Source organism: Malurus melanocephalus, unplaced genomic scaffold (genome assembly GCF_030028575.1).
Source record: "Malurus melanocephalus ecotype Western Australia unplaced genomic scaffold, MMel_1.1 scaffold_241, whole genome shotgun sequence".
In the NCBI taxonomy this organism is placed as follows: Eukaryota; Metazoa; Chordata; class Aves; order Passeriformes; family Maluridae; genus Malurus; species Malurus melanocephalus.
Window position 1 is genome coordinate 1,072,763 of NW_026623473.1, and position 25,375 is coordinate 1,098,137.

The 25,375-nt window shown below is 39.2% G+C and overlaps 1 protein-coding gene across 2 annotated transcripts in view; it reads right to left on the reverse strand.

Annotated features, from left to right (window-relative positions):
• Positions 1-25,014, reverse strand: part of MTMR7 (myotubularin related protein 7) — a 44,103-nt gene extending 19,089 nt beyond the window's left edge. For both annotated transcript variants that reach the window (XM_057375167.1, XM_057375166.1), the window contains exons 1-6: positions 24,818-25,014; positions 11,128-11,250; positions 8,387-8,549; positions 4,705-4,862; positions 3,055-3,183; positions 1,276-1,410 (exon numbers count right to left, since the gene is read on the reverse strand). In XM_057375167.1, coding sequence (XP_057231150.1) covers positions 1,276-1,410; positions 3,055-3,183; positions 4,705-4,862; positions 8,387-8,549; positions 11,128-11,250; positions 24,818-24,841 — 732 coding nt within the window. In that variant the 5' untranslated portion in view covers positions 24,842-25,014. The remainder of the gene's footprint in view (positions 1-1,275; positions 1,411-3,054; positions 3,184-4,704; positions 4,863-8,386; positions 8,550-11,127; positions 11,251-24,817) is intronic.
• Between the last annotated feature and the right edge of the window lie 361 nt (positions 25,015-25,375).

Sequence of the window (25,375 nt, forward strand, 5' to 3'; positions counted from 1 at the left end):
TTCGGGGCCACAAGCAAAGTGGCAGCATTCTCATTTTCCAATAAGAGAGGGAACTGAAGGYTAAAGTGGTTACCAGATTATCTAGTCCTTGGTGTGACTGAGGTCAATGAGACATGCCAAGGCCCTGATTTTCTGGCCTCCCGTTAGAGCTGTGAGMACTCACAGCAACTTCCCACCGACACCCATGGCTTCAGTCACACACCAGCCATGTAGGTCCCTTGTATCTGCTCCAGCTCTACCAGGTTTGCCCTTCCTCACTCCATTTCTCATGTTTCTCAGCTTTACCCACCTTGCCCTTTCAGGCTCTGTCTTCTAATCTCAGGATACTGAAACAGCTTGCTTGCTCCTTTTCTTCAAACATTTATTCTCATTTTTTCCTTTTCCCATGCTATAGCTAATCYTATACCTACAAGGGATTTTGGGGAGATTTGCCTCTTTTGTTCCTTTTCTTCAGAGAATTTGGTAACTCCTAGAGGAAAATTGCTGATAGTGTGAGAAAGAACATATTGCTACACCCATCTCCAGATACTGAAATCTATCTAGTCTTTATCACCTTGAGYTTTTTGCTAGCACAACAATTTGGACACAATAGATTTTTTCAGCTTCCAGCCTCTTCTAGGTAATTATTGAGTTTCTGTATTTCTGCATAGCATATTTTTTTATAAAGCTTTTATCTTGGCCAGAGGTTTTTAATCAGTTATAGACATAATGCATCTGAGATCACTACTTATCATATTTCAGATTGTCTCTCAAAACCACAAAAGTGCTGGAGATATTCAAAGATCTCCTCCATTCTTGTGACTTCAATAACTGGTCTTTTCTTGGCCTTGTGCAGAAGCCATTGAAATCTTTTCATTTCCAGGAGAAATCATGCATGGAAAATTATAATACAAGCAGACAGAGGTTTGCAACATTATAAACAACTGTAAATACATTTTATAATGGGAATTATTTTTTGCCAGTCTCATCAGAAATATACTTATTTGATAGGTCCTTTGTGTATGCAAACAGTTACAATTACACATTATTTACTCTTCTGTATCTCAACATTTTGCTAAGCAAAAGAAGACGGAAAGGTTCAGTGTAAAGGAGAAAGTTGTCCTGAAGAAAATAATGTGGTAAAGGTTCCTAGTTAATATTCCCTTGTACCTGGGGAGTTACACACGTGCAACTAAGATCAGAAGTCACTTGGTCAGTCACTTAGGTTGTGTATCTTCCCTAATGTTTTCAGCCCAGACTCAGTCTTGCTGTGGGCAAGAAATTTATTGTACTTACTTTGGGCCGAGTGTCAACAACATATATGAAATCACTTCCTGGATTTGCTTTTCTAATGGCCTGGAGCATCTGTTCATCCTCAAGGCATCGAGCACTAAACCCAGACAGAGGCTGGCTGCTTCTGCATATGGAGGCCTGCAGACAAGCAGACAAACAAACAAACAAACATAATTATAAATTATTCAGCATCCAGAAGCATTCACAAAACCAGATCATTAGATGTTTGCATATATGTACAATGAAATGAGAAGAGCAGAATGCTAAAATCAATGACATGTTAATAAATACATCATTTTTAAAAAGGCAAGGAAATATTAAAACAATACAACCCCACTCGATTTGCTGGCAACTCATAGCAACCACCAAACTCACAAGGAGGTATTTCCTCCAACACTACTTTTCCTAGCTCTTTGAACCATGAAGGATCCAGGAGTAAAAACAATACTTCAGATCCTAGTATTTTGAACCTTAACCTGAACTCCAGCCACAACACAGAAAACCTTCAGGCTGAAACCATGAAACTCCTCCAAACTCAACTGACCTCTGAAAAAATTGACCTTAACAAAGTGTTACAAAAAATATGTGATTTATGCAGAGATTGTGTTTACTATTTAAATCCTCCTATTCCCCACCTTCATTGTAAAATTCATATATCTTTATGGAGCCATGGTCTCATGAAATGCAGGGTAAAGAAGTGAAAATTATGTCTCATTCCTTCCTTCTGAAGCTTAAATCTATGATAAGGGCTGTTGTAAAGGCAAAATTTTCCATGGAGATTTTAGCTTATGATTCCTGCTTGTGACAATCTGCAAAAATATCTCCCATCCTGTGTGGCAAATGCTAGAGATGCCCTGTAATCCCAGACTTGCTCTGTCTCTTGGGAAGTCCTGACCATCCCCCAGCAATATGGAAGGTCTCTCAAAGCCACCCTGGACTGAAGTAGGATTCACACAGGTCCTTTGAGAGTGCAAAGGGGACACCATTCTCCTAACTGGTAATGACAGCTGAACTAAGCTGGGCCCTAAGGGGCTGGAACACAAATGTAAACACACCCAGTTTGTAGAATCCTTCACTCCAAGGGTGTTGGGTCTTCTGTTTTGACCCCAACTGTGGTCACCTCACCTGCCAGAAACAGAACTGCAAACAGTCTAGGTACGGGTTTTTTTCCAAATGGTTACAGAAAAGTGGAGCAGTTCCTTGCTCAGCCCTGAGAATAACTGCTATGGAGAGGGGAAGGTGAAATTCCTCACTCTTGCAGACAAGGAGAGTGTCTTCAACAAACCCACAACATACTGCTCAGCCAGCATTTGGTAGCTCTTTTATCCTTCCTTTCTGTGTCTCTTCACAGATCTTATCTTGAAAAGCTACTCCTGATTCACTAAGTGATGCAAGTACAGTTCTTCACCTCTTCAACTTTCTCCCAAGCTGCAGCTACCAGATCCAAAATTGCCCATTCCCTGCCCAATCACCTACTAAGCTGCCTGCTACTGGCCTTCATTCCCCTGACACCCACGTCTCAGGGCCCCTTGTACTACTCCACTGCCTTGTGATGCAGAGGTCATGTATTTTTTGTGTTAGCTGGATGATGAAGCTGGGTTTAAATGTCGGCATTAAATGTCTATTAATGCCTGTTAATGAACTATCCACACTAACCAGACTACACCAATCATTTTAAAAAATTAAATGAAGACCGATTTCTTCTTGCAAAACCTTTCTAGAAGAATTATGGGACTAAGGCCAAAATAAACAAATACTTCAAGGCTACAAATTCACACTTACATTGTTACTCTTGCAGTAGTAGGAAAGAGCTGGGAAACGCCTTCGGCTCCGAAATTTAGAACTCCCCACTATGATGTGTGCAGTTGCAGACTTTGGTACATAGACTTCCRTAGGATAGGAATCACAGACCTGAGAAAGGAAACTCTGTTTGTTTGGTCTACAATGTACAAATAGCATTAGCCATTTCCACAGCAAAACCAAAATACCAAGGAACTCAAACCTMAGGGAATATTCCCTCATTATTGTATGGGTGACATTGCTCAAAGYATTCTTTTGAAGCTGGAACGTATTAATCCTAACTTACAGGTGGCAAAACTGACGCAAAAGGGATGAAGGGCTGTATTTCCAAACATTAATTCATGCCTCGTTGAGAACAGACAGGTTTAACACACATTCATAGCAGAAAAGATTTATCATTACTTCTACCAAGTTGTATTTACAAGTGTAKTGTCCTCTGTAGCAGAATTTGGGAGTAAGGATGAGAGGAAGTGAAGTTCTCAAACATTCTGCTATAATGGGAGGGGGACAYAGAGCAATTTTTCCAGAAAACTTGCTAATAAAAAAAAGGACAAAAAGAGGGACCTCGAGATAAGAAATTATGCCAGATTAAATGAGGTTACCAAAAGGCAAGCAGTCCTGATGATGCCTACCACTTCTGAGAGGAATCCTATGAGCCTTCAAAAACACCCCAAATTCCCTCTAGAGAYAAGTTAGACCATGGATGGAATCCTGTTTCAACTCCCGTTTTCTGATACTGCCTGTAGCATTTTGCCTGGGGTCAAAAGGATATCTAGTACCTCCCTCTGACCTCCTGAGATGACTAAAGCACTAAGGATGAAATTATTTTCAGAGAGTCAGAGATGTGTAATGAACGAGAAAGGAAAGGCTTGTGGTTACCATTTTTGCTGTGGTGAACTGGATTTTATCCATGATGACATTTTTCCTACACTTTATCTTAAAAAAGTTCAAACATTTTTTTCCACTCATTTTAACAAAAAGAAAACAAACCYTGACAGCACATTCAGTCTTCTCTGAGAACTTCATAGTCCTTCCTTAATCTGGATATGTTCCAGCCACAAGCTTGGACAAGCTTTCTTCAAAAATACTTGAGTTATTTTTTCTCAAAATTAATTAACATTCTAGTGTCTTCAATTGTACAAGAGTGAACCAGGCAGGACAGCAAGCAGCTAGGAAGATATATGACTTATAAGATGGCTGTGAAAAACACTGGCARTCACAGATGCCTCTGAGAATACCAGTGAGGAAAAAATATTGCCAAGCTCACTATTTAGTGTAATTTTTTTCTTAGATGACTAAGTAGTAATTTTACATAGCCCTACATGTCAGGGAAACTCTTATTCACACACATAACATTATGTATGACTTAAGCTTCTTCCCAGGCAGTTGAACCCTAACATTTAAAACACTGTGGACATATTTTCTGTGCTTCATTTGCACATTTGTTAAATGAAGACACATCCTTTCTCTCACTGTCTGTGTGACATTTTATGTGAAATAGTAGAGGAACTGCACCTAATTACGTTTGTACACAGTGCTGAGCACAAAGAGATGATGCCACAGCAGTCCTCATTCAGGCTGCTGATTTATTCTACTGACAGCCTTTGTAACAGAAAAATCACAACAACTCACTCCATAGTCTCTGTTCACATCACTAATCTGCCAATAGTTGTTTGGAACACCCATCCGATTATATTCTTCATTGAGGTCCACAAGCTTCCAGCCTTGTTCTCGTTCCTCTTTATCTAATTTTGGATTGAAGGAGAAGCAATACAGCTCTTCATATTTCACTGGGGAAAAAAATAAGCAAAGAAACAGAAACAGCAAAGAATTTCAGATTTCTCATCCTGAAATCAGATTTCAAAACCAGAACTTGGTGTTGACCTTGATGCAGTTTCTTATAAAACAGTATCCTTTGCTTTACAAAAGTTCATATCCTGGTTTATATCTACTATCAAGCAAACTTTGAAAGTACGTGCTCTTTTGCTATTTGTATRTGTTGCAATATATGTGACTTAATAGAAGTGCTACTTAAAATATTCTGTTCTGCTAGTCTTAAGATTTGTAAAAACCTTCTCCAGCATGAAGACAAAATGTCAGTGATATGCTTTCATCCAAAGAAAACTGAAGTCAGTGCCAGAGTAAGCACTTGCTCTTCGAAAGAACTTGTTATCTAGACGTAGTTTAGATGTCTCTCTATTAAAGTAAAATCTGTCCTGTGGCAAAGACAAAAGATATGAACAAAGGACCATGCAGCACATTCTTCTAAAAATGAAAAAAGCTCAGTAGTCTTTGTCCCTTATTAGGAAGTTTTCCAACAGATCCAATGAAATCCTAATTTTGTTGACTGTGAAATTCTGTCCTTGCATTATTAGCAAATGCATTTGAGGTGCACAAAAGAAGCATATGCTTCATCAATCCTTTTATCATGACCAGGAAGTTGTTTCAATGCTATGCTCCTCAACCATGTACCAGAAAGTTTGGCAGTGATGGAGTTTTTAACCTTTTTAGAAGTATATCTGTATTTAATGAGTGTCTTAGTCATGGTGACCAGTGGCAGCCACACACCACTGCCATTGAATCCCAGCTGTTACTGACATGAGTGACAATCCAGCATACAACTTAACATTAATATTCTCACTGATACTTTAGCTATTGCTGTGTCCCAAGGGCATATGTCATTCTGTTGCTCAAAGGTCCTTAAAACTTTCTGAYCAATAGATCTTTAACTTTAGAACTGCAGTAAATCACAAATTGAGTCCTCTCTGATTTCATCGGTCTCCACTGATACACTTGCTCTACAATCAGTAAATKTAAACACTATGCTTTCTCTTCTAGTAACACATACTTAATAAGCAGGACCTTAGTACATGACTGTGTTCTGTACAGTACAGAATACAGAACTCACAGCTACGAAAATAACAAACACACTGCCCTTCTCCCATATTACAGAAAGCTCTTTGATTGGCTTCTAAAGGTCTTATGTAAGTTACGTTTTGCCTTTTTAAATGTCATTAAATTGATTGTATGCAGCACACACAAAAGTATGAACAGAAAGAAAACTTCATGTTAATTCTGTCAGGAACATACTGAAAATCCACGAAGTCTTGACTAGGGAGAAAAAAAAAAGTATGATTTGCACACTTTCCAGCAGTTTAAACCCCTTCTGTATTCTCTAATTTCAAACTTCTGGCATGGCACAGATTAGGAAGACAGTCTGGCTCATTTCTCATCTGTTAACAGTAAAGTTTTAGCACAATCCATAAATCCAACCTGAATGTTTGGTAGCAATCTGAGCTCCTGTTTTCACTACTTGGTTGCCAGAAGCCTCTGGATTTTCTTTCCAATGGACCTGCTGTTCACAGGCACAAGGAAAGGTTTTAAAAATTCATCTATGTATCCAGGTTATTTAAGACAGAAGTCTGCCCCAACATCATAAATACTATCATATGATGGTATCTGTAGGTGGCAATAAGTGTTCGAGTATTAGTAGTCAGTGCCTTAAAGCTGAGTTACCACATCTTTGCCAGTACTTATAGGACCTTTCCCAATCTTTCACAGTTATTYTGCCATAAACATCTGCAGTTCTGCTATTAAACATGTAATATCTTATGYGCAGCTTGTTTCACAAAATGGCTTAATTAAGCAAAAAGACCAAATTCAGATGACAGCTTGACCTAATTAAAATTCTAGCAAAATTAAAATCAAGCATAACATTCACCTTTAATGTAACCAGGACATCAGATAGCATAGAACATGTTAAGCCAGTAGACAACATGAACTTCATGAACTTCACTCAGAAATGACTGAAAAGAATAGGCAGAGAATGGAAAGCTGAGCCTGAATGAGTTAAATTATCTGCTCATGGAGTAAAGTGTACCTTCTAAAGCTGAGCAACTCTATGACCTAAAGAAAGATACATTGACAAAATGAGACAGCAGAACACTGTCAGAGTACATATGACTCAGCTTGAATCAGAGTTTTCTAATTTTGAGTAAGTAGGCAGGATTTTATCCTGTCTCACATCGCAAGCAGACAGCTAGCTGGAGAAGGAAAACTACTGCGCAGCTAAACCTTGTAAAGAGCTAATTCTACAGTGTTGTAACTGCATCTTCTTCTCTTAAATCTTCTTGTCCATTGCACTCAGTCACTAAAGTTGTATTCAGGGTCCTCAGCTACTCTTCCTTTCATCATTCTAGTGCACAGCAGCAGACACACCTGCTCCTGCCTCCAAGATAAAAAATGGAATACAGAATCATATTCCTTCCAGCATGCATGAACAGGTACTCGCAGATGAGGTTCATGGAATGAATTTACATCAGCTGAGCCACTGACTGAATTTGTCTCACTGTTTTAAATTTCCCTGATTACTTTCCTGTATCACTCAGCTTACCAAATTACTTCTGCTACACTGATACAGTACTGCTGCTACTACTACTAGMACTTTATAAAGTTCAGTAGTTATACTGGTGTGCAATTTTTTTCCCCTCTACACAGTTGATAAAATTAGTGCTCTCGTAACAAGAAACAATTAAAACCAGTGTTGTCAGCTTTGTAAAGACTACAGCAGACAATTTCTTTGCATATTATTAAAAGATTAGCAAAGAGCAAAAGATGGTGTTATATTTCTAGAGTTATAGTTTAAAATAAACAATCCAGAAGCTATGTCAGTTTGCTCTTAGGGCAGCACAGTGCAGAGAGGAGTTATAATGCAGGCAATCAGATGTTGGGCTTTGACACAATATTTGGTTTTTCATTGAAAAGGTGAAATGTTTCAAAAGGATCGTGAACTGAATTCAGAAATTCACACGGCACATATTCAAAATGTAGATAATAATAGGCCAAAACACAGGCAGCCCAATGGAATAAAGATTCCACTGATTTTAAGGAATTTTTAGCACAAAGTCTAAATGCAAATCTTGACATGACCACTAAATATATTGTAACGTTTTTGTCACAAGAGGGACATGAAAGTTCCCWGAATTTAGAGTACTCTCCTAAATTTATATTTACACAAGGCAGCCAGCAAATGAGTTGCACATAAAAGAGCATTATATTTTATGGCCCTTGATATCCTAGAGTATTATTTTAAACTCAAGCTCATCTCACAGTTTATGAAATGAACTACTTGTTATAATGAGCTTTCCTCATTGCTCCACAAATGATTATTTTAACATTTCTCTCGTAAGACATCTCTAATGAACCCTTTTTTTTTTTTTTACTGCAAAGGGCAAAGATGCAGATACATTTCTTCCATTGAATTATCACTCTTCAGGATGAGGATTGATTTTTGTGCGGGTTTTCTTTTGCATACCTGGTCGAGCCAGACGTATCAGAGATATGTAAACGTCATGGCAGTCTCGTTCCTGAGGGATGACCAGCTGGATGACCTGAAAGTTCTTACAGCGGATCAGTAATGGGCAACCAGAGGCAGTGGTGGCCTGCTTCTCAATAGAGGAAATTTGGCTGTGGAGAACCTGCAGGAAATTGAAAACAGTTATGCTAATCAAATCTTTAAGAAGAAAAGTAATTATTCATAATGATGTGCCATGGCAGTGTTGTGGGTTAAGATTTCTCCTTTTGTTTCCTYTCTTGGGTAATTTTTCTTTCCCATTTTGTTGCTGGGATACACTGATTGCCAGGTCATCCTTTTGATAGGTGGGCGATTAGTGAAGACTAATGGGATTAGTGAAGACTAATAGGACTATTAGTAAAGACCAATGGGACCTATGCCCCACGTAAAAGATTTTGCTAAGCCCTGGGAGAGACGTGTGTTTGTGTGGTGGGGGGTAACTTCACTTCCTTCGTGACCTTCCCTCCTGCTTGGCTGGGAGAATGAGGTCTACCCACTGGCTGCTCCGGGGAGAGCTGGCCTGCCCTTTCCTGCRGAGTYCAGCATCTCTGCTCATTGGGTTCCTGTTTGCTGCACTGTGATCTTCTCCCCTGTGCCTTGCCAGGAACCCTTGCGATTCCACCTTCAYGGGTTGGGTCTTGCTTTCATCCCGTCTCACAGCCACGGGATGCTGCTCGTCTCTTTGCCGTCCTGGGTTTCTTGCTGTCCAGAGGAGCACCGAGATCGGCGTTTCCACTGTGAGTTTTGCAGAGGAACTTTTTCTCCATCCACCTCTACCATTTTGTGTCCACCATTGTTGACGCGGGAGATCTGAGCCAGCCGGGACCCGCGCCACAGCGCCCCCTGCAGCCGCCGGGGAATCATCGCACCCGCCCTGCCCGGCCGGGAGCCAACAGCGCCCCTGCCGGCTGGGACTGTAACTGCACCAAAGGGGAGGGTGTGTCTCTGTGAGGCTATCACTGGGTTTGGGATTGCGCTGGTTGTTGCTATTGTTATTGTTACTTGTTTCACCTTGTTATACATATTAGTAAAAACTGTTATTCCTTTTTACCCATATTCTTGCCTGAAAGCCTGTGATTTTTCAAAGCTATAATAATTCAGAGGGAAGGGGGGTCATATCCACCACTCCAAGGGGGGTCCCTGCCTTCATTGGCAAAMACCTGTCTTTCAAACCAAGACAGACAGGCACCGTAGCTGCCACAACTGCTGAGAAAAACCCTGTGCTCCTCCTCTTGTRGTTTGGTTCCTAACTCCAATTCCAGTGTCCAGCAGCTTGATACATCACCTGCAGACAAAGAAGTATTTCTGGATTGTTTCAACTGCTCAAATCTTTTTGTTTGTTTGCTKTACTGTAAGCTAGAGGTTGTCAAAGCTCTTTCCATCTATTTGCACAGTGAAAAGATGAACTGGYATCAGTTCCATAAGAATAAAATATTGTGCCTCCTCATCGGTGGAATGGTAATGCTGATATAATTTGGAATACTGTATCAAATGAGATGAAACATTACAATAAACCCTGTCAGGAATAGTGGGACCAAAGGAAGATGGAGTTAATTAATGCAAAAATGGACAAGGGAAGCATAATTAAGCTGCATAAAAGAATCTCAAATGTATGACACCGAACAATAGCTATATCTCTATGTGCATGTGTGTGCTGGTTTTGGSTGGGGTAGGGTTAATTTCCTTCACAGTGGCTGGTAAGGRGCTGTGTTTTGGATTTGCACTGAACACAGGGTTGATATCATAAAGATGGCTTTGTTACTGCTCAAACTTCGGCAGTTTGAGAAACACAAAGCCAAGACCTACTGCAATACTGCCATGGATTCTGAGAGTGTATGGGGGCTGGGAGGAGACACAGTGGGGACAGGTGACCCCCACTGACCAAAGGGATATTCCAGACCATTTGGCATCATGCTCAGTATATAAAGTGGGAGGAAGGAGGAAGGGGGAGGGATATTGGAGTTGATCRTGTTTGTCTTGTGTTTGTCTTCGCAAGTCACTGTTACTTGTGATGTGGCCCTGATCTTCTGGAGATGACCTGCCTGCCCATGGGAAGCAGTGAATTAATTCCTTGTTTTGCTTTGCTTGTGTGTGTAGCTTTGGTTTCCCTATTAAATTGTCTTTATCCCCACCCACAAGTTTTCTCACTTTTACCCTTCAGATTCTCCCCCTACCTCTGCTGGTCGGGGGAGTGAGTGAGGGGCTGCGTGGGGCTTGGTCAATGGCTGGGGTTAAACCACAACAAAATGCAACATATGTTATCAGTCAATCAAAATAGTTACTTCCAAATACTACTTTATAAAAAAAATTAAGATATTAAACCAACATCATCACTGATTCAATGCTAGCAGTARGGGAGAGTGGCAAGAATTGAGAGCCAAGGAAGTAGTTCACATTCAAGTAATTTCTCCTCAGCTCTTCCTGCATGATAGGAGTAACAATATGGTTTACAGCAGCTGTTCCTCAGTCAATCACATCTGGTATTCAGAGAGTGAAGGCCCATCTACTCCTCTTACTGTATTGCAGTATCTAGAATCAGCTGAAAAATTTCAAAAATTACTAGGCTGGAACTTCACATGRCCTGATAAAAACATCCATATGAAGTAATTTACTCTGTCCAAAGTGTTTTGGAAGTAATTTTCAAATTACCATCAGTAAAATGCCACACACTTACAGCTAACTGAAAAAACAAAAATTCATACCCAGGTTTCTTTGCGAGTTTCAGAACCATTCTCCACAAATATGACATGGGTAGCTGTTAAATATAAGGTTCCCAGCACAGCTCTTCTTGAAGATAAACGATCGAGTAACCTAACATTCTCCACCTATACAAAAAAGTGACAGAGAAAAAAAAAGAAATAATTAGGCTATGACATAGAGTTCAATAGTGAGAGTTCAGTGTCCACATTTTGTCCATTACAAAGTTCTTTTCAGCACAACATGAAATATCAAAGTATAACTATATGAGAAAATGTGATTTTATTATGTGCTCTATCTCCAGATCTTCCTTAATGTTCTTTTTTTCCCTCTCTTGTGGTATCCTCTGTATCCAAAAACGTGTCACTGAACACTTCCAAAGACAATTTCTCACTTGAGCTCTTCTTTGTGATCTCACCAMAACTCTGTGATAGCAAGGCAGGGCCTGTCCTTCAGCTAAACTCTAGCTCCATTAATGTATTAAAATAATAATAATAAGCAGTAGATAATAGTGGTAGAATGTCTTTCTTCAGCGTGTCTCACTCAGGCAAATTTTCTCCCATGCAAATCTCTGTTAAGATTTAAAACAATGTTAAAAGAGTTAAAAAGAAACATTTGGCACTTGTCCCTACATTCCTGTTCRGTCTGACTGCAGAGGTCACACTGGAAGTTTTTGCCTTCAGTCATTTTCCAGTGGGACTCGAGAACTCCATTTTCACTGCTCTGCCACCTTGGGCACARAATGGGCATTCTGTCTTTGTTGTACCCCTGACAACAGGATAGTCCATAAGGTGTTATCAACTCTCAGATCAGCCTGTCATGTACAAGGAGTCATGTACAACATTAGTATTTTGTATATGGCACGTGCTACAGGCACCTGTTAGGGGTAGGAGCTAGATGATGTTGAAGGTCCCTTTGAACCCAAACCATTCTATGCTTCTACGATTTCTACTAAGAAACCAGAATAATAAAAATATCAACAAGTTGGATATTCAGTGGGATAAAACCTGCCCAAAACAGTTACTAATTTGCTACCATGCTTTTGATGGATTCCTTACTACAACAATTTAAAAACTAAAATTAGCTGGTTTTCCTGAAAAACAGAATGCCAGCATCTGAGAATTACRTGTTTGCATGTGTATTCCAAATACATTGCACTATTTTAAAAATAGGAATAAAGAAAACCCTAAAATGAAAATAAGTCAATTTAGCAGCAAAATGTTGAAAATCAAACAATTATTAAAGGAGAGTCTTCTCCCTCAAGGCCAGTTACAATCTCTTTTAAACAAAAATAAAACAGTTGGAAAGCATGGGTGAAGTAATTTCCCAGGGCCATCTACTTCAGAGGTCATGTATTGGCTTGAGAAGGAATGGAAGAAATACAGTATGGACCCAGCAAGYATTCAGCAGTAAGCAAAAGAGGAGGGATGACACAAAATAAAAATGTAGGCAGTGCCCTTCTAAAAGGAACCCACAAAAACAATAAAAATCAGCTTTGTCTGGATGAAAAAAGTCCAGCCAACAAGGRCTCTGCTGCACAGGCACTGATCTTKCACAGGGCAYTCATCAYCCCAGCCTACAAAGTGAGTTAGACTGGGCCACGAAACACAAGCAAAGCAGGCATCCACAAAGCAGGGCAGGGCTGAGGGATGAATTTCCAGACCTTCTAGGTCACATCCTTCCCCACTCATCAATCAGAGCCCCAAGACTGAAAAATGCTAACCAACAAAGCTCCTCTTTGGTTGTGGTTTGGTTTTTGTTTTTTGGTTGTTTTTTTTTTTTTAATACAGACCTACAAATAAATCAAAGGTTGGATCTGAATGAATAGGGACAGTTGCAGTAAGAGCTGTGTGGTGAGTCTGATCTCATCAAAGTGAATGCAGTGGCTGCACTGGGGGAGATCAGAATTCACCCCTCCCTGCAGTTTGTCCCTCAAGAGCAGATAGYTGCAGCAGCTGAGGGAAGAGCATGTACTCATGGTCCCTCAGGATCTTAGCTCAGCTCTGGGACCTTCCTAAGCTGARGTCATACTTTTTAATAGCCAAAAGTGGGTTTGCAATCCATTAATTTTATGAAATAACATTTTGAATCTCTATAACTTTTTGCCATCCGTAACACCCTACAAGAGTAAAGTTCACATTGTACAATAAAATCCCTTCCTCCTGCTCTTTTTGAATCTGCTACCAGTAATGTGCCACAACTGCTATTACTTATCCTTCCCTCTATCCTCATGTTCCAAGAGTAAAGAGCCCAGCTTTATGTAGTCATGACCTTTTTAGAAGCTATTCCAGACAAAATATGATTATTCTTCTTGAGGTCTATTTCCTGAGAAAAGGCCAAAAGTGCAAACAGAATTCAATTCAAGAGTTGGATGCATGATAGGTTTGTGTAGTTTGTGCAGTGGAATAGTGATGYTTGCTGTTTTGCTTTCTATTTAATTTTTAAAAGTTTTCAAACATTGTTTGCTTTTTTGTCCTATGCTGAACACAGTGGGGCATAGGTTGGGCTTGGTTTTTTGTTAGAACCAGCCACTGTAACTCTTAGTCATGCCTTCATACATAAGTTCAGATCTACTCCCTATGTAGATAATGTTGATAATCTTTATCTTATATTCATTAGTGACCAAGTTAGTGCATCAGTATAATGAAACATTGCTGCAAGYCCCAACAACTATCAGTGAATTTTGCCATATCTGGCATCTCCTCTCCTCYCAATATTTTTCCAAATATTAGTAAGTTGAACATCACAGGTTTTTACAGATTTGTTGGCTCTTTAATGATGAGTTCCCTTCATTACAAAAATCAACAATATACTCTTACTACTTGTTCCTTAATTTTTAATTAGTTATTCCTGAGAGGCCTGAATGTTTTATCTGATGATAATGCCAGTTTCTTAAGATCCTCTGATGAAGGACATGCTCAAATGGGTTTTGGAAGACCATCTAGCTTCTACCAAATGGAACACACTAGTCCATATGTTCAGTTACTTTTTTAAGGAAATTTTAGAAATTCTGAGTTCCTTTATGAAAGCTATGCTGATCCTTCCCCTTTTTATCACACTTACTCATAAATCTAATGATTTGGAAAGGGGCTTAGAGAGGATTGCAGCTCTTACCAATCTCTCAGGTTACTATCATATTTATCTCTCTCTCTTTCAGACCAGGAAACTTTTAAGCATTACACCATCATTATTGGTTTTACTGAACTGAAGTTTTGTACTTCAGTTCTTTTAACTTGTATGGATACCATCTTCTCCTGGTAATTTTTTTACTGTTCATTGCTGCCAATTTCTTCTAAAATCTCTTCTTATAATGCWTTTATTGATGACAAATCTTCTGATGTGTTCTTGACTACATGCCCAGAATGCATGTCTTTAAACACCCTCCTTACTTTGATCATTTACTAATCCTGTAGATTTTCTGTCAAGATTTTACCCACTTAAAGACTGACTGAAAACTACTTTACTAATATTTCTGTCAAGTTGTTCTTCAAAATCTCTTTTGGCTTGCCTTCTTTTGTTTATATATTTAACTTGTTTACACTTTATTTTCCTCATTTAGGCACAAACTCAACTTCAAGGAAGCCCTTTTACTTCTAATAAAAGAAATCCTTTTACTCCTTCACCCTGCTGTTTAGCTATGCAAACCTTTTTTTGGGCCTTTTAAAGGCTTTCTTGGAAGTAAACTGGCAGTGAGCTCCCACATTTAAACAACCTTCATGACTCCTTTAAACATTTTAAATTTTGTCTCTCTTTCTTTTTTATGTAGTTTTCTCTTTGAAGTCAAGCACTGCCATGGGAGATTTTCCCCTCTCTTTTTCTGTTTCAAGAGTACTGCATCTAAGTACATTAGGTGCTGTCATGCAGAGATTCTAACTGTATTTTGAAACAGACCTTTCTGTAACAAAGAACAGGTCTTAAGGTCTTAGAATCATTTTAAATTACTTCCTTATTTTTTTCAAGATAAACCAATAGTCTCTGTATAGGTAATCATTTGAAAAACATGAAATTTTACTCAGAATCACAACCCACAGTTCATTTACCCAATCTCAACTGGTAAATCATGTCTCCTACTGCTATTTCATYTCCTGTCTTCATGTCCTGCTTGATCTTATTTAGGTTTTCATGGGCAGTGTCCCTATATAGGAAGGATGATCTTTACTACAGTCCTAATATTGTACTGCACTCCTGTGATACTAAGGTTCTATTTTTTTTATTTATTCATGTCATTTCAATATGTAGGGACTCTTGGCTTTTGTGGTGTAGCTAATGCATGAGATTTGACTGTGTTTACTTCAAGACAAAAGAAATCTGATATTTGATGGGCATGACTTTACCTGTTTTTCCCATGTAATTTGTCACCAGCATGCCTGTTCATATTGATTGCTTTTCTTCCACTAAGTTTCTAACATGCCTATTACATCAATATTCTAATTTCTAACCAATAACTTTACTTTCAACACTTTCTCTAGACTTTCAATATTTCTAGTGAAACATATGTGGTCCMATTTTCTATCTTTATTTGCTGTGGTTAGGCAATTTCTATTTATAGAGAATATAAAAATTTTTATGCTGGCAAATTTTTGTGAAAGAGTACAGCATCCAAAATATCCAACATTTTCTGCATTCTAACAAGTTCTTAGTTTTTCTTGGTGTGGATAAGTACAACTCAGATTAAACCTTCCTACCAGACTCAACAAGGAAAATGTATTTTGAGAGATGAGGTACAACTGACTTTTTAGGTAGGACTTATTTCTGCTGACCCCAAAGAATACAATGAGAATCAGCTTCTCACTGAGATTAGAGAGAGTTTCAAATTTTGACTCAGTAAAATTTAGTATAATTAGTTGATTAACCTTGCTCAGTTCTCAGGTGGTATTTGTTAATCTGTGATTGCAGAAAGAGGAAAATAAAGCAGGTTTACTAATAAATTGCTTCCTGAATAACCCTATCATGTCTAACACCATTTCTAAAGAGAAAGGGAACTGCTTAAGTCTAAACTCTACCTGGATTCAAATTCATAGCTCTGAYTTACAGTTAGTAAGTGGCACGAAGTCCCTTCAGGAGCAGTAATGATCTCTAAGAGCTTGTTCTWAAAATTCTCTGAATGACCTCCTGCATGGATTTAGATGGATTTCATCTGAGTTCCATCAGTGTTTCTTCTGTCTAGATTCCAGTTGCTCACACTTTCTGAAAAAGCAGCTTAATTTCACCCACGGGCAGGAAAAAAAAAAAAAGGAAAGTAAAATAGAGATACTCTCAGTCGTAAGATTTCATTCTGCTGGTCAAAATACTCAGCGAATGAGCCTTCTTTCTTCTTCTGCACCCTTCCAATCTGGAAAAGAAAGCAATGTCCARCGGTGTCGGGAATAGAGGGGATGGGAATATGTTCATTTCCACAAGAGGGGAATACACATTGCAATAGTGCTTTGGAAAAAGAGGAGTTTTTCTATCTGAAAAGTCACAGCATTCTGAGAAATCACCACTAACAGCCAAAATTTAAATTAAATATAAGAAAGAGATAATAGAGTAATTATTTTTCTTTTTTTTTGTCCCCTCAAAAACAATGCTCCATCTTTCATCAAAATGAATGTAGACTTTACTGGAGAATGTAGATAATTATGTATGTACTGACACATGTCAGAAAAAAAGCACAGAGACCATACACATGTGCTTTGTCTAAAATGAACAGCTGGTGGAACAGACCAGACGAGAAAACACAGGTCTGTAAAGCTAAGAGCTGGAGGACCTCAAGGAGTTAAAAGGAAAGCATTAGCCAAGGCAGTCTAGCAAGTGGCATCTAAGTAAAATTTCAATAATTTCAATAATTTATTTGAAGCCCTGGCCCCTTTTTTTTTCCTTTCTTTTTCCTTTCCTGATGACTGTGGTTTTCTAGGCCTAAAGAAAAGTCCTAGATTGCCAGGAGATTTATTTCAATGACCACAACCCCTTACATGAGGATAAATAAAGTTGGGCAGAAACTCTATTTTCAATGCAACACAGATGACAGAAAAAAGGAGGCAAAAATAGAAGTTAAAGGGAACACAGATTAAAAACAGATGGAAGGCACTTTTTACTCGGAGAATAAACATGACAAATGACTTAGGAACAAGTTTGCCAGGAGGTCATTCCAGAAAAAAATGTCATATTAGGGAGAATCACAGGCCAAAATTCTATCACGCACAACTCCCACCAGTTTCAATGGGACTCCCACCTAAACAAGAATGGCAAGTATATGACCCTGAAAGCGTCCGGAGAAGTTTGCATGCCAAAATGTTATTCCTAAAAATATCCGTGTACCCTAATTTGTTTTCATTTTTAGTATAGATTACTTTTTTAATAAGCCTTGACTGCATGGCCTATTTTTGAACGCTTTCTGAATATGCTACCTTCCTCCTCTCTTCTTTAAGCTGTTTCAGTGTCTCCAAACATGTCAGCATCATAAAACAGGGCAGAAGTTACTGCTACTGATTCAGGCTGTTCACAGCTCTACATGGGAAAGTTTTTTCAGATAAAAGCAGGATCAGTTCTGACTGTGGGATCAGGCTGAGCAGGAAAAGGAGATAGAAGCAAAACTGTATGGCAGATTGGCCAGAATTGGAGCAAAACTCAGTCCCACACCTCTGCACAGCACTTTGCTTCCAGTCACAGCAAAGTTGACGTGTAGCAGGGAGATGCTATCTGACACATAATGGTCTCTACTGTAGGATTTTCAAATCAAACTAAATTCCCCACTCCTTTAAGAGGAACTCTATTGTCTTTTCTAATTCCTTACTACAAGAAGGACAAAGTTGCCCATTAAAGGTAAACAAGGAATGTCTTCACCCAGGCCACATCCTCGGGTGCTTTTCTAYTGTTCAGAGAGTTAAAGTTCATTGCTCTTCAACAACCTCTGAAAGCAAGTTTCATATAAAAGCTGATAAAGTACCTTGAAATTTGACTATAGAAATGAGTTTCAAAGATTCTTCAAGGGTAAAGAAAGATCACGAAGATCTCTGCTGCTGAAAAGCAGACCTTTTCCTTGACCTAAAGCCAAGGAAAGGGGCTGGGCCCTAGGGGCGCAGAGTCCTACAAAGCCCTTCCTCTTGTCCATCCTCCTGGGCTCATGGGCTGGCCAGGGATTTCTGCTGCCTTCCTTACTCTCCTTACGATGTTACACACTAGTAAAAGCAAGAAGAAACTCAACCCTGGGAATTCATGACAGGGCTCTGTCATGAGCACTGCAGGCACACAAAAGCTAAGGGAAGAGCTTGTGAAAGCCAAAAGCCTGAGCCTAATGAGAAAAAAGGAGCACAGCTGGTTGAGGTCAAGTGGAATATCTGAGTTTTCTTCACCCTGGATGACCCCAGCTATCGATGTGTTTAACATAATCCGTGAGAGTGAAAAAAGACAGCATATAAAAGACCAAATGCTACTACTTTTCCACATAAAGATAGTAGTATTGTWCTTGTTAAACAAAATATACAATAAGTAGTCTTTTCTGCATAATCTTGGAACAAGAATAGAAGAAAACTCAATTGCCAATTGATGCTGCCTTTTAATGTGGTTTCTATTCTATTTCATAAGAATCACAGAAACTGTACTTGATCCAAGTTACTTTTTTATATTTCCATCTCTGAAAAGATTTCCCAAGTGCAGTAAAATAGTGCACAGTCCGTCTAAAAAGTCAGATGGCTGCATATGTCAAAAGACTCAAACAAAGCCAAAAACAGATAAATCATTAAATTTAACCAAAGACACCTTAAGCTCTCCATCATAAAAAGTTTCCTCAGGGCAAATCTGGCAGAGCGGGGGAAAATATTCAAGAAAAATGTAAGCAAGTTTAACTTACCAAAGGATTATAGTGAAATGGAAATAGTGGAAAAGAGCTGAGAAAAGAGTAAGGAATGATTCATAATGTTAGCAAGACAGACAACAAACTACCCAATAATTTGGCTTAGAAAAAGGAACTATTGTCTGCTAAGATCTACAAAAAGTATGAGGTCAGCACCACATTATCAGATACAAGTGAGTAGCAGCTACATAATGGGAGCACTAAAACAGGAACCTATTACAAGAGTATAAAGCATTGCACTATGGTGTCAACATTGCAACACAAGAATCATAATTTTTTCTCTTTCAGTCTGTATTAGATCTCATCTAGAAAAAGAGGAGAGAGCGACTAAGTGTATTCCATTAAAAATCCTATCTAAGAGYTTTACTTTAGGAAAAATAGGGCTTCCTCGAGGCAGTAAATCTTACTACACACACCAAATTTGTTTAGATTTGGTTCTGAAAAGATATACAGGGAGAAAGAATTCTGCATGCAGCCAAGGGATACTGAAAAGAAATACATCTTTAAACTCCTGTATTTGATACAGGCATTTCTGTTCCATGTTTAAAACCATGTCCCATCCAGCAGCCAATTTTAGACCAGCAGTACCAAGCCATTTCAGCTGTGCAGGACATAAGMGATTTGCATCAAAAATAGATTTGTAGGGCTCCCTTTTCTGGTGGTAAGGATCTGTCAGCCTCAGCCGAGTATACCTGCACAGGAGGAAATGTCAGTGTGCATTTTCTATTGCAAATAGACCATTCCTTTATTTTACAGATACCACTAGATCAAATACCACCCGCGTAGGTCCATTAACAGCAGGCCCAGAGATTGCAGCCTTGGCCACCCCAAAGTCAAACTTCCCAAATCCTTCATTCCAACCTCAGTCTCCTACTATGCATAAATAAAAATCAAAGAGTACCCTGCAGACATGCTGTCTTAATGATTTTCAGTACTCTTTTTCAAGTGCAATAAGGTTTAGTGTTACTGGTTTAGACACAAATACCAGGACAAGAAATTAAAATATGTGGCTACCCATGATTTTTWGAGCTTGTTTTGTGACTTTGTCCAGCTACCTCTTTACTGAGTGTCACATTACTGAAAATATGAAAGTCTGTGTGAACTTCTGACCATTTTTGACTAAATATTTTGAGAATAATGGCTGGTAACAAGATTTTAATTAAACTGAAAATCCCACTAACAAGAAGGTAGATTGATGACTCTAATTCAAAACAAGTATTTTATAGCAAAATTYTAAACAGATATTTTAAGTCCAATCCCACAATATGGGGATATTTTCTGCAGTTCCTATTTTCATTTTCTCCACCTCCAGTCTTGAATACCAAACSACAGAACATTTTCTGGCATAGTATATTACAAAGCTCATTTGTATTAAATTTATCATTTGTGCTCAAAGTTTCATAGCACAAAGATGGAATAAATAGAACCCAAAGAAAACTAAATTGCATTCTAATAGGGAAGATTTATTAATGAGAAAAAAACATAATTCACAAAATCAGAGTTAAATGTACCCAGGAGTGGTATAGATGTTTTAACACATCATTTGACTAAAGCAGTGGAGTGATGTATTTGAAGCCATTAAACATTACTGGGTCCAGAACAGGCTAAACGATTTCCAACTATGATGCAAAGTGAGAAAACAGTTATGGAATCAGAAAACACCAGCTGAATTGTAAGACATCTGCTCTAAGTTGTATGCTTAGAAGAAAGTACAGAAACAACCTTCACACAATTCTCAAAATGCAGAAAATCAGCCTGGCACTTAAGAGGTTGCACTAATGAGTYTGCTGTAACCTGATGACCCAAAACACAAATGAAAGCCAAGGGCCATGCCAGCCTCACCTCCTCTACCTTTTCTAAGTAGCAATAATAAAATGTTTTTTAAAAAGCTTTTAAATAAAAGTTTAGCCAAACTCTAGTACAATGGTGAAGTGCCTGTGGTGCTCCATTCCCTGGCTTATGGGGGAAACAACTGGGTTCTCATCTCCAGGTGTTTCCTGGTATCACCTCAGGAGTGCTGCCAACTTTCTACATAACTGAAATAAACCAAACTTTTCCATAAGGAATTGTAGCCTGAATACAAAGAACATTACTATAAAATCACATCTTATATCAGCAGAAGGCACATCGAGAGTAGTGGTAGAATAAGCCAAATTACCCTAAAAAAAGAAAGGTGGAGATCCAGCAACCCAGAACATGTAGTTGCAGAGTAAAGACTGGGTATGCTGGGTTCAATTTTACTATTGACCTAGATAAGCATCTGGACAAATATTTTGACATTTACATTGTTATATGTAAAGTGGATATAAATTACATGGGTGTCCTGATGGAGACTTAGTGAAAAAGGACATRTATTATAAAACTTTATAAAAAAGCAAAAACTATGGAAAGTAGATTAAAAACAAAAGCAAACAGCAACTCTTTTACACATGCTAGAAATTTGTTCTGTGAAGCAATACATCTGGTAGAAAGATACAGATCTTTCTACCATGTCCTATCCAGCAGCCAGTCATTAACGTGGGAGCATATCTTAAATTCTGCCTGAGAGAGGCATTATCGAAAGGAAATACCTCCCTGCAACATCACCAAAAAATGAAAGCACTCAAGCAACTTAAGTCATCCCAAGTATTCTGCTAACACTGAGCCAAAAGAATTTCTGGGCTAAGTCTACTGAAGACAGCTAGTACACCAGGGATAAATCTGATGTGTTCTTTATTACAAGGCCATTACATAGGCCTGCTGCCAGTATACAAAGACAAATTGTAAAGTAACTGATTAGCTACAGTGACTGAAGTTGCCCTGTGAACATATCTACAGAACTCTGTATCTATCATCCTGTCCATAAAACATGCTTCTAATTCGTTCAGAAGTATTGCTGATTGCTTTTTTTCTGACTGTTATGAGCTGTTTGTCCTATTTTGGGTTTGGCAAGTCATCCTAAACTATCTTGCTGTTCGGTCCAAACTCATGTCAGTCATCGGTTTTACTAATTTTTAATTTTTAAAAGTCTRTGAGAGTTATATATAATTCTACTTAGCAACGAGTGACTGTTACCAACTCTTTAATCTACTTATATTACATCCTTCATACATAATATGAAARTATAGTGCTATGTATGTTCATACAGGTATATATCATGTATGCAGCCTGTTTTCTAATGCAGCCTGTTTTCTACCAATAGAATAATGATAGAACAACAGTGGTCAGCACATCAAATAGTGTGTTAGCAGGTGGATGCACACAGTTTGCTGGGGAAGCACCAGAATGGTTTTTTTTCAGTGGGAAATCCTACTCCAGAAGAGTCTTGTAAAACAGTGTTTGGGCAAAAGAGACATGTAGGAGCTTCAATACAAAGTAGCTACCTATGGGAAAAACAACCTAAAACATATCTACAGAACAATGGACTCATAATAGATAGTTCTGACAGAGGAAAGAGGTCTTGGGGTCATTGATGACATTTCTCTAACACTGACAGACTCCGGTGGGTTGTGAACAAGATTTACTGTGAAGGCATGGATAAAGTGAACATGGAATTTTTATTGAACAAATCCTTGAAGCTAGAAGAAAGGAATACTGAAGGAAGCTACTCAGAACTTTTTTTAACAGACAGAAAAAAAGTGATTTCCATAAAGCCACGATCTTCTGGAACTTGCTTCCATGTAGGCTGGGGAGCCAGAGAGTGTCAGTCTGTCTATAAGGAGCTAACTCACACAGAGAGTCCATTGGACATTMATGGACATTAATGGAACTAGGAAGAATTGGATCCTAATACAACTGTAGATGCTGAGAAGCTGCTGAAGGTGGCCAGGTCTAAATGCTCTTGCTCCTCTGTCACTCTGGCACAGAGCAGTGATCACTGGCCCAACTGGTATGGAATTACCTACTACTTTTTTAATGTCTGTAATGTTTTATCAGATTAATTTTAATATTTATGAACCACAACTCACTACAGTCATATTTCACTTAAAATTAAAACAATTGCCAAGACCTAATGGGCATCATGTCATGTAGACCTCCCTTTGAAGGAAAAGCTTTTACTTGGGCCAGGATTTTTTTTTTTCAGGTATTATTAAGTTTATTAATTTGTTAAGTACAGGATTTATCTTGATTTTCCACTTGGCTGGGTTTGTGAATCAAGAAAAGTATCATTATTCTGAGATTAATACCTTGGCAGAGTARAGTAGTCACTTGTCAAATTTCTGTCAGGACAAAACTGTATGGAGTCAGGAAATGTGACACCAGAGACATCATACTTGTGCTTTCCCTGTTCCCTTACATATTTTTACATTCCTGGCATTGGAAATAATTTACTGTTCAATTCCAAACGATCAAAACCAAATTCAGTAAAAAAAAAAAAAAAAAAAAAAAAAAAAAAAAAAAAAAAAAAAAAAAAAAAAAAAAAAACCAAAAAAAAAACCAAACCCTGCCACACCATTCTGGTGACTGATTTTAATCTGAGGGTTTATAAAAAAAACATCAAAGGTATCAATTCTGTTAGGTGGCTGTAGATACACTAATTTGTCAGTGTATTTAGAAGTAACTGGAGAGATAAAGTATTTCTGTAGTGACTCATTGATTTTCCACATTTATGCAGGAAATTTTAAAGGATTTTTGTACCCCTTGTATATTTAAATCAAGCCTTCTAAACCGCTCTATTACATCAGACACCTTTTAGCACAGCTATAATGTAAGGRACTGCCAGGATCCAGGACTGCAAAATCTCCTCACACTGAGTAAGATTTTTGGTGACTCGAGGATTTGGTACAGTGCCTTYTCACAGCATCAGATACAGAAACGGGTTTTATATATGCACAGTAATATTTTCAGGGCCTGGTTGTAGAAAACAGATAAGCTTCCATTSCCTGCAACAGGGACTTGCCTGGGTCTTCCATTCACAGCCAATAYAACCATTTATTTTTATAAAATACATACATTTTTCTACCCTTATTAATTTGTTTTCAGCATTTTTTTCTTTCTTGCTTTCAGCATTCTTCAGCAAATGGTCAGAAGCATTTGTTCAGACAACTTTCACTGATTGTATTCTAGCTGCAGGAGGATATATTCATACTATTCTGAAGTTCTTCCTTCACTAAAAGGCAGACAACAGATCATGAAATGAAATGAAAGGAAGTTGTTCTAAATGCCTATCTTCTTAATAGATATACAGTTTAACACCTAAAGGCCAAAAAAGATAGAAGAAGAACAAGGCCCTAATCTCAAATTCATGCCGTCATAGTAAATACTGATAATAAATAAACACAAATAAATTCTTGGTTTCAGGGGGTTGGGTTGATAAATTAACATGCAAATATATCCCACTCCCATTTCAAATTAACAAATATCTATGGTTCACTATTTTATTATTATTTTGATGTAAWTTTTTTACGTATTAAAACTGTATCTTCTTTTTTACAGCACGGTGGCAATTTTGTTAACAAATACAGGCCTTGTACTTGTTACTCTATAAAAAGCTATAGAAAAAGACTAATTACGTCGGCTGRACATCACACATGTACATGCAAACACCAAACCAATTCATCACCGGGTTAGAAATGTTGGGGCAAACTGAAGGTGTGTGAAGAACAGAGAACACGGCTCCCATTGCTCACGGACAGTGCCGGCCTCATCAGAGGGGCTGAACATGAACCCCACAAAACCCCGGCCCACACCGCAGCGCAACGCGCCCACCTCTCGGCGTTCCGGGCAGCTATCAGGGCAAAGTGGCCGCARAGCAGCCCGCAGCAGGAGCTGCAAGGCCGCAGAGGCCGCAGGGCTGCGGTGAAAGGGCCCTTTGGGGGAGCAGAGGCCGCAGGARGGGCTGTGGGATGGACGCTGCCGCAGCCGGGCCGCCCGGCGGGACCCACCTTGGGCATCCGGATGTGCTCCATGGCGCCCGGCCGAGCTCCTCAGCRCTGCCCGCCGCCGGCGGAGACAGTCCTGCGCACCTGGCCTCTCCTGGATATCCTCCGGCCCGGCTGACAAAAAATAAACTATTAATTTTTTTTAATAATATATTTTCATTTTATATTTTCCTGGCGTTTTCCGGCGCAGATAGGAAGAAGGGGGGATTTATTGCCGGCAGCTGATGCTCCGGTGCGGCGATGCCCGCAGCTCGGCGGCTGGCTCCACCTCCCCGGCAGCTGCCATGCTGCCCCRGTGGCGGGGATGCTCCGCGCCCGCCGCCCGGCCCGGCCCCGCCGCCCGCAGGCACCGCCGCCGCGCCCGCACCATCGGCCTCCTCCCCGCGGGCACCACGGCGCGGCCCGGAGCGTTTGCGGGCTTATCTGCAATGGCAGCGCCATTCCCTTTCCTCCAGGGAAGATAAGATCGGGAGCATAAAGAGAGCTCTGTCTGAGGTCGCCTCCCCCCACGTTGTTTATTCCCTGGTCCAGCGGGTACGGTAGCTCTAACACAAAAGCTGC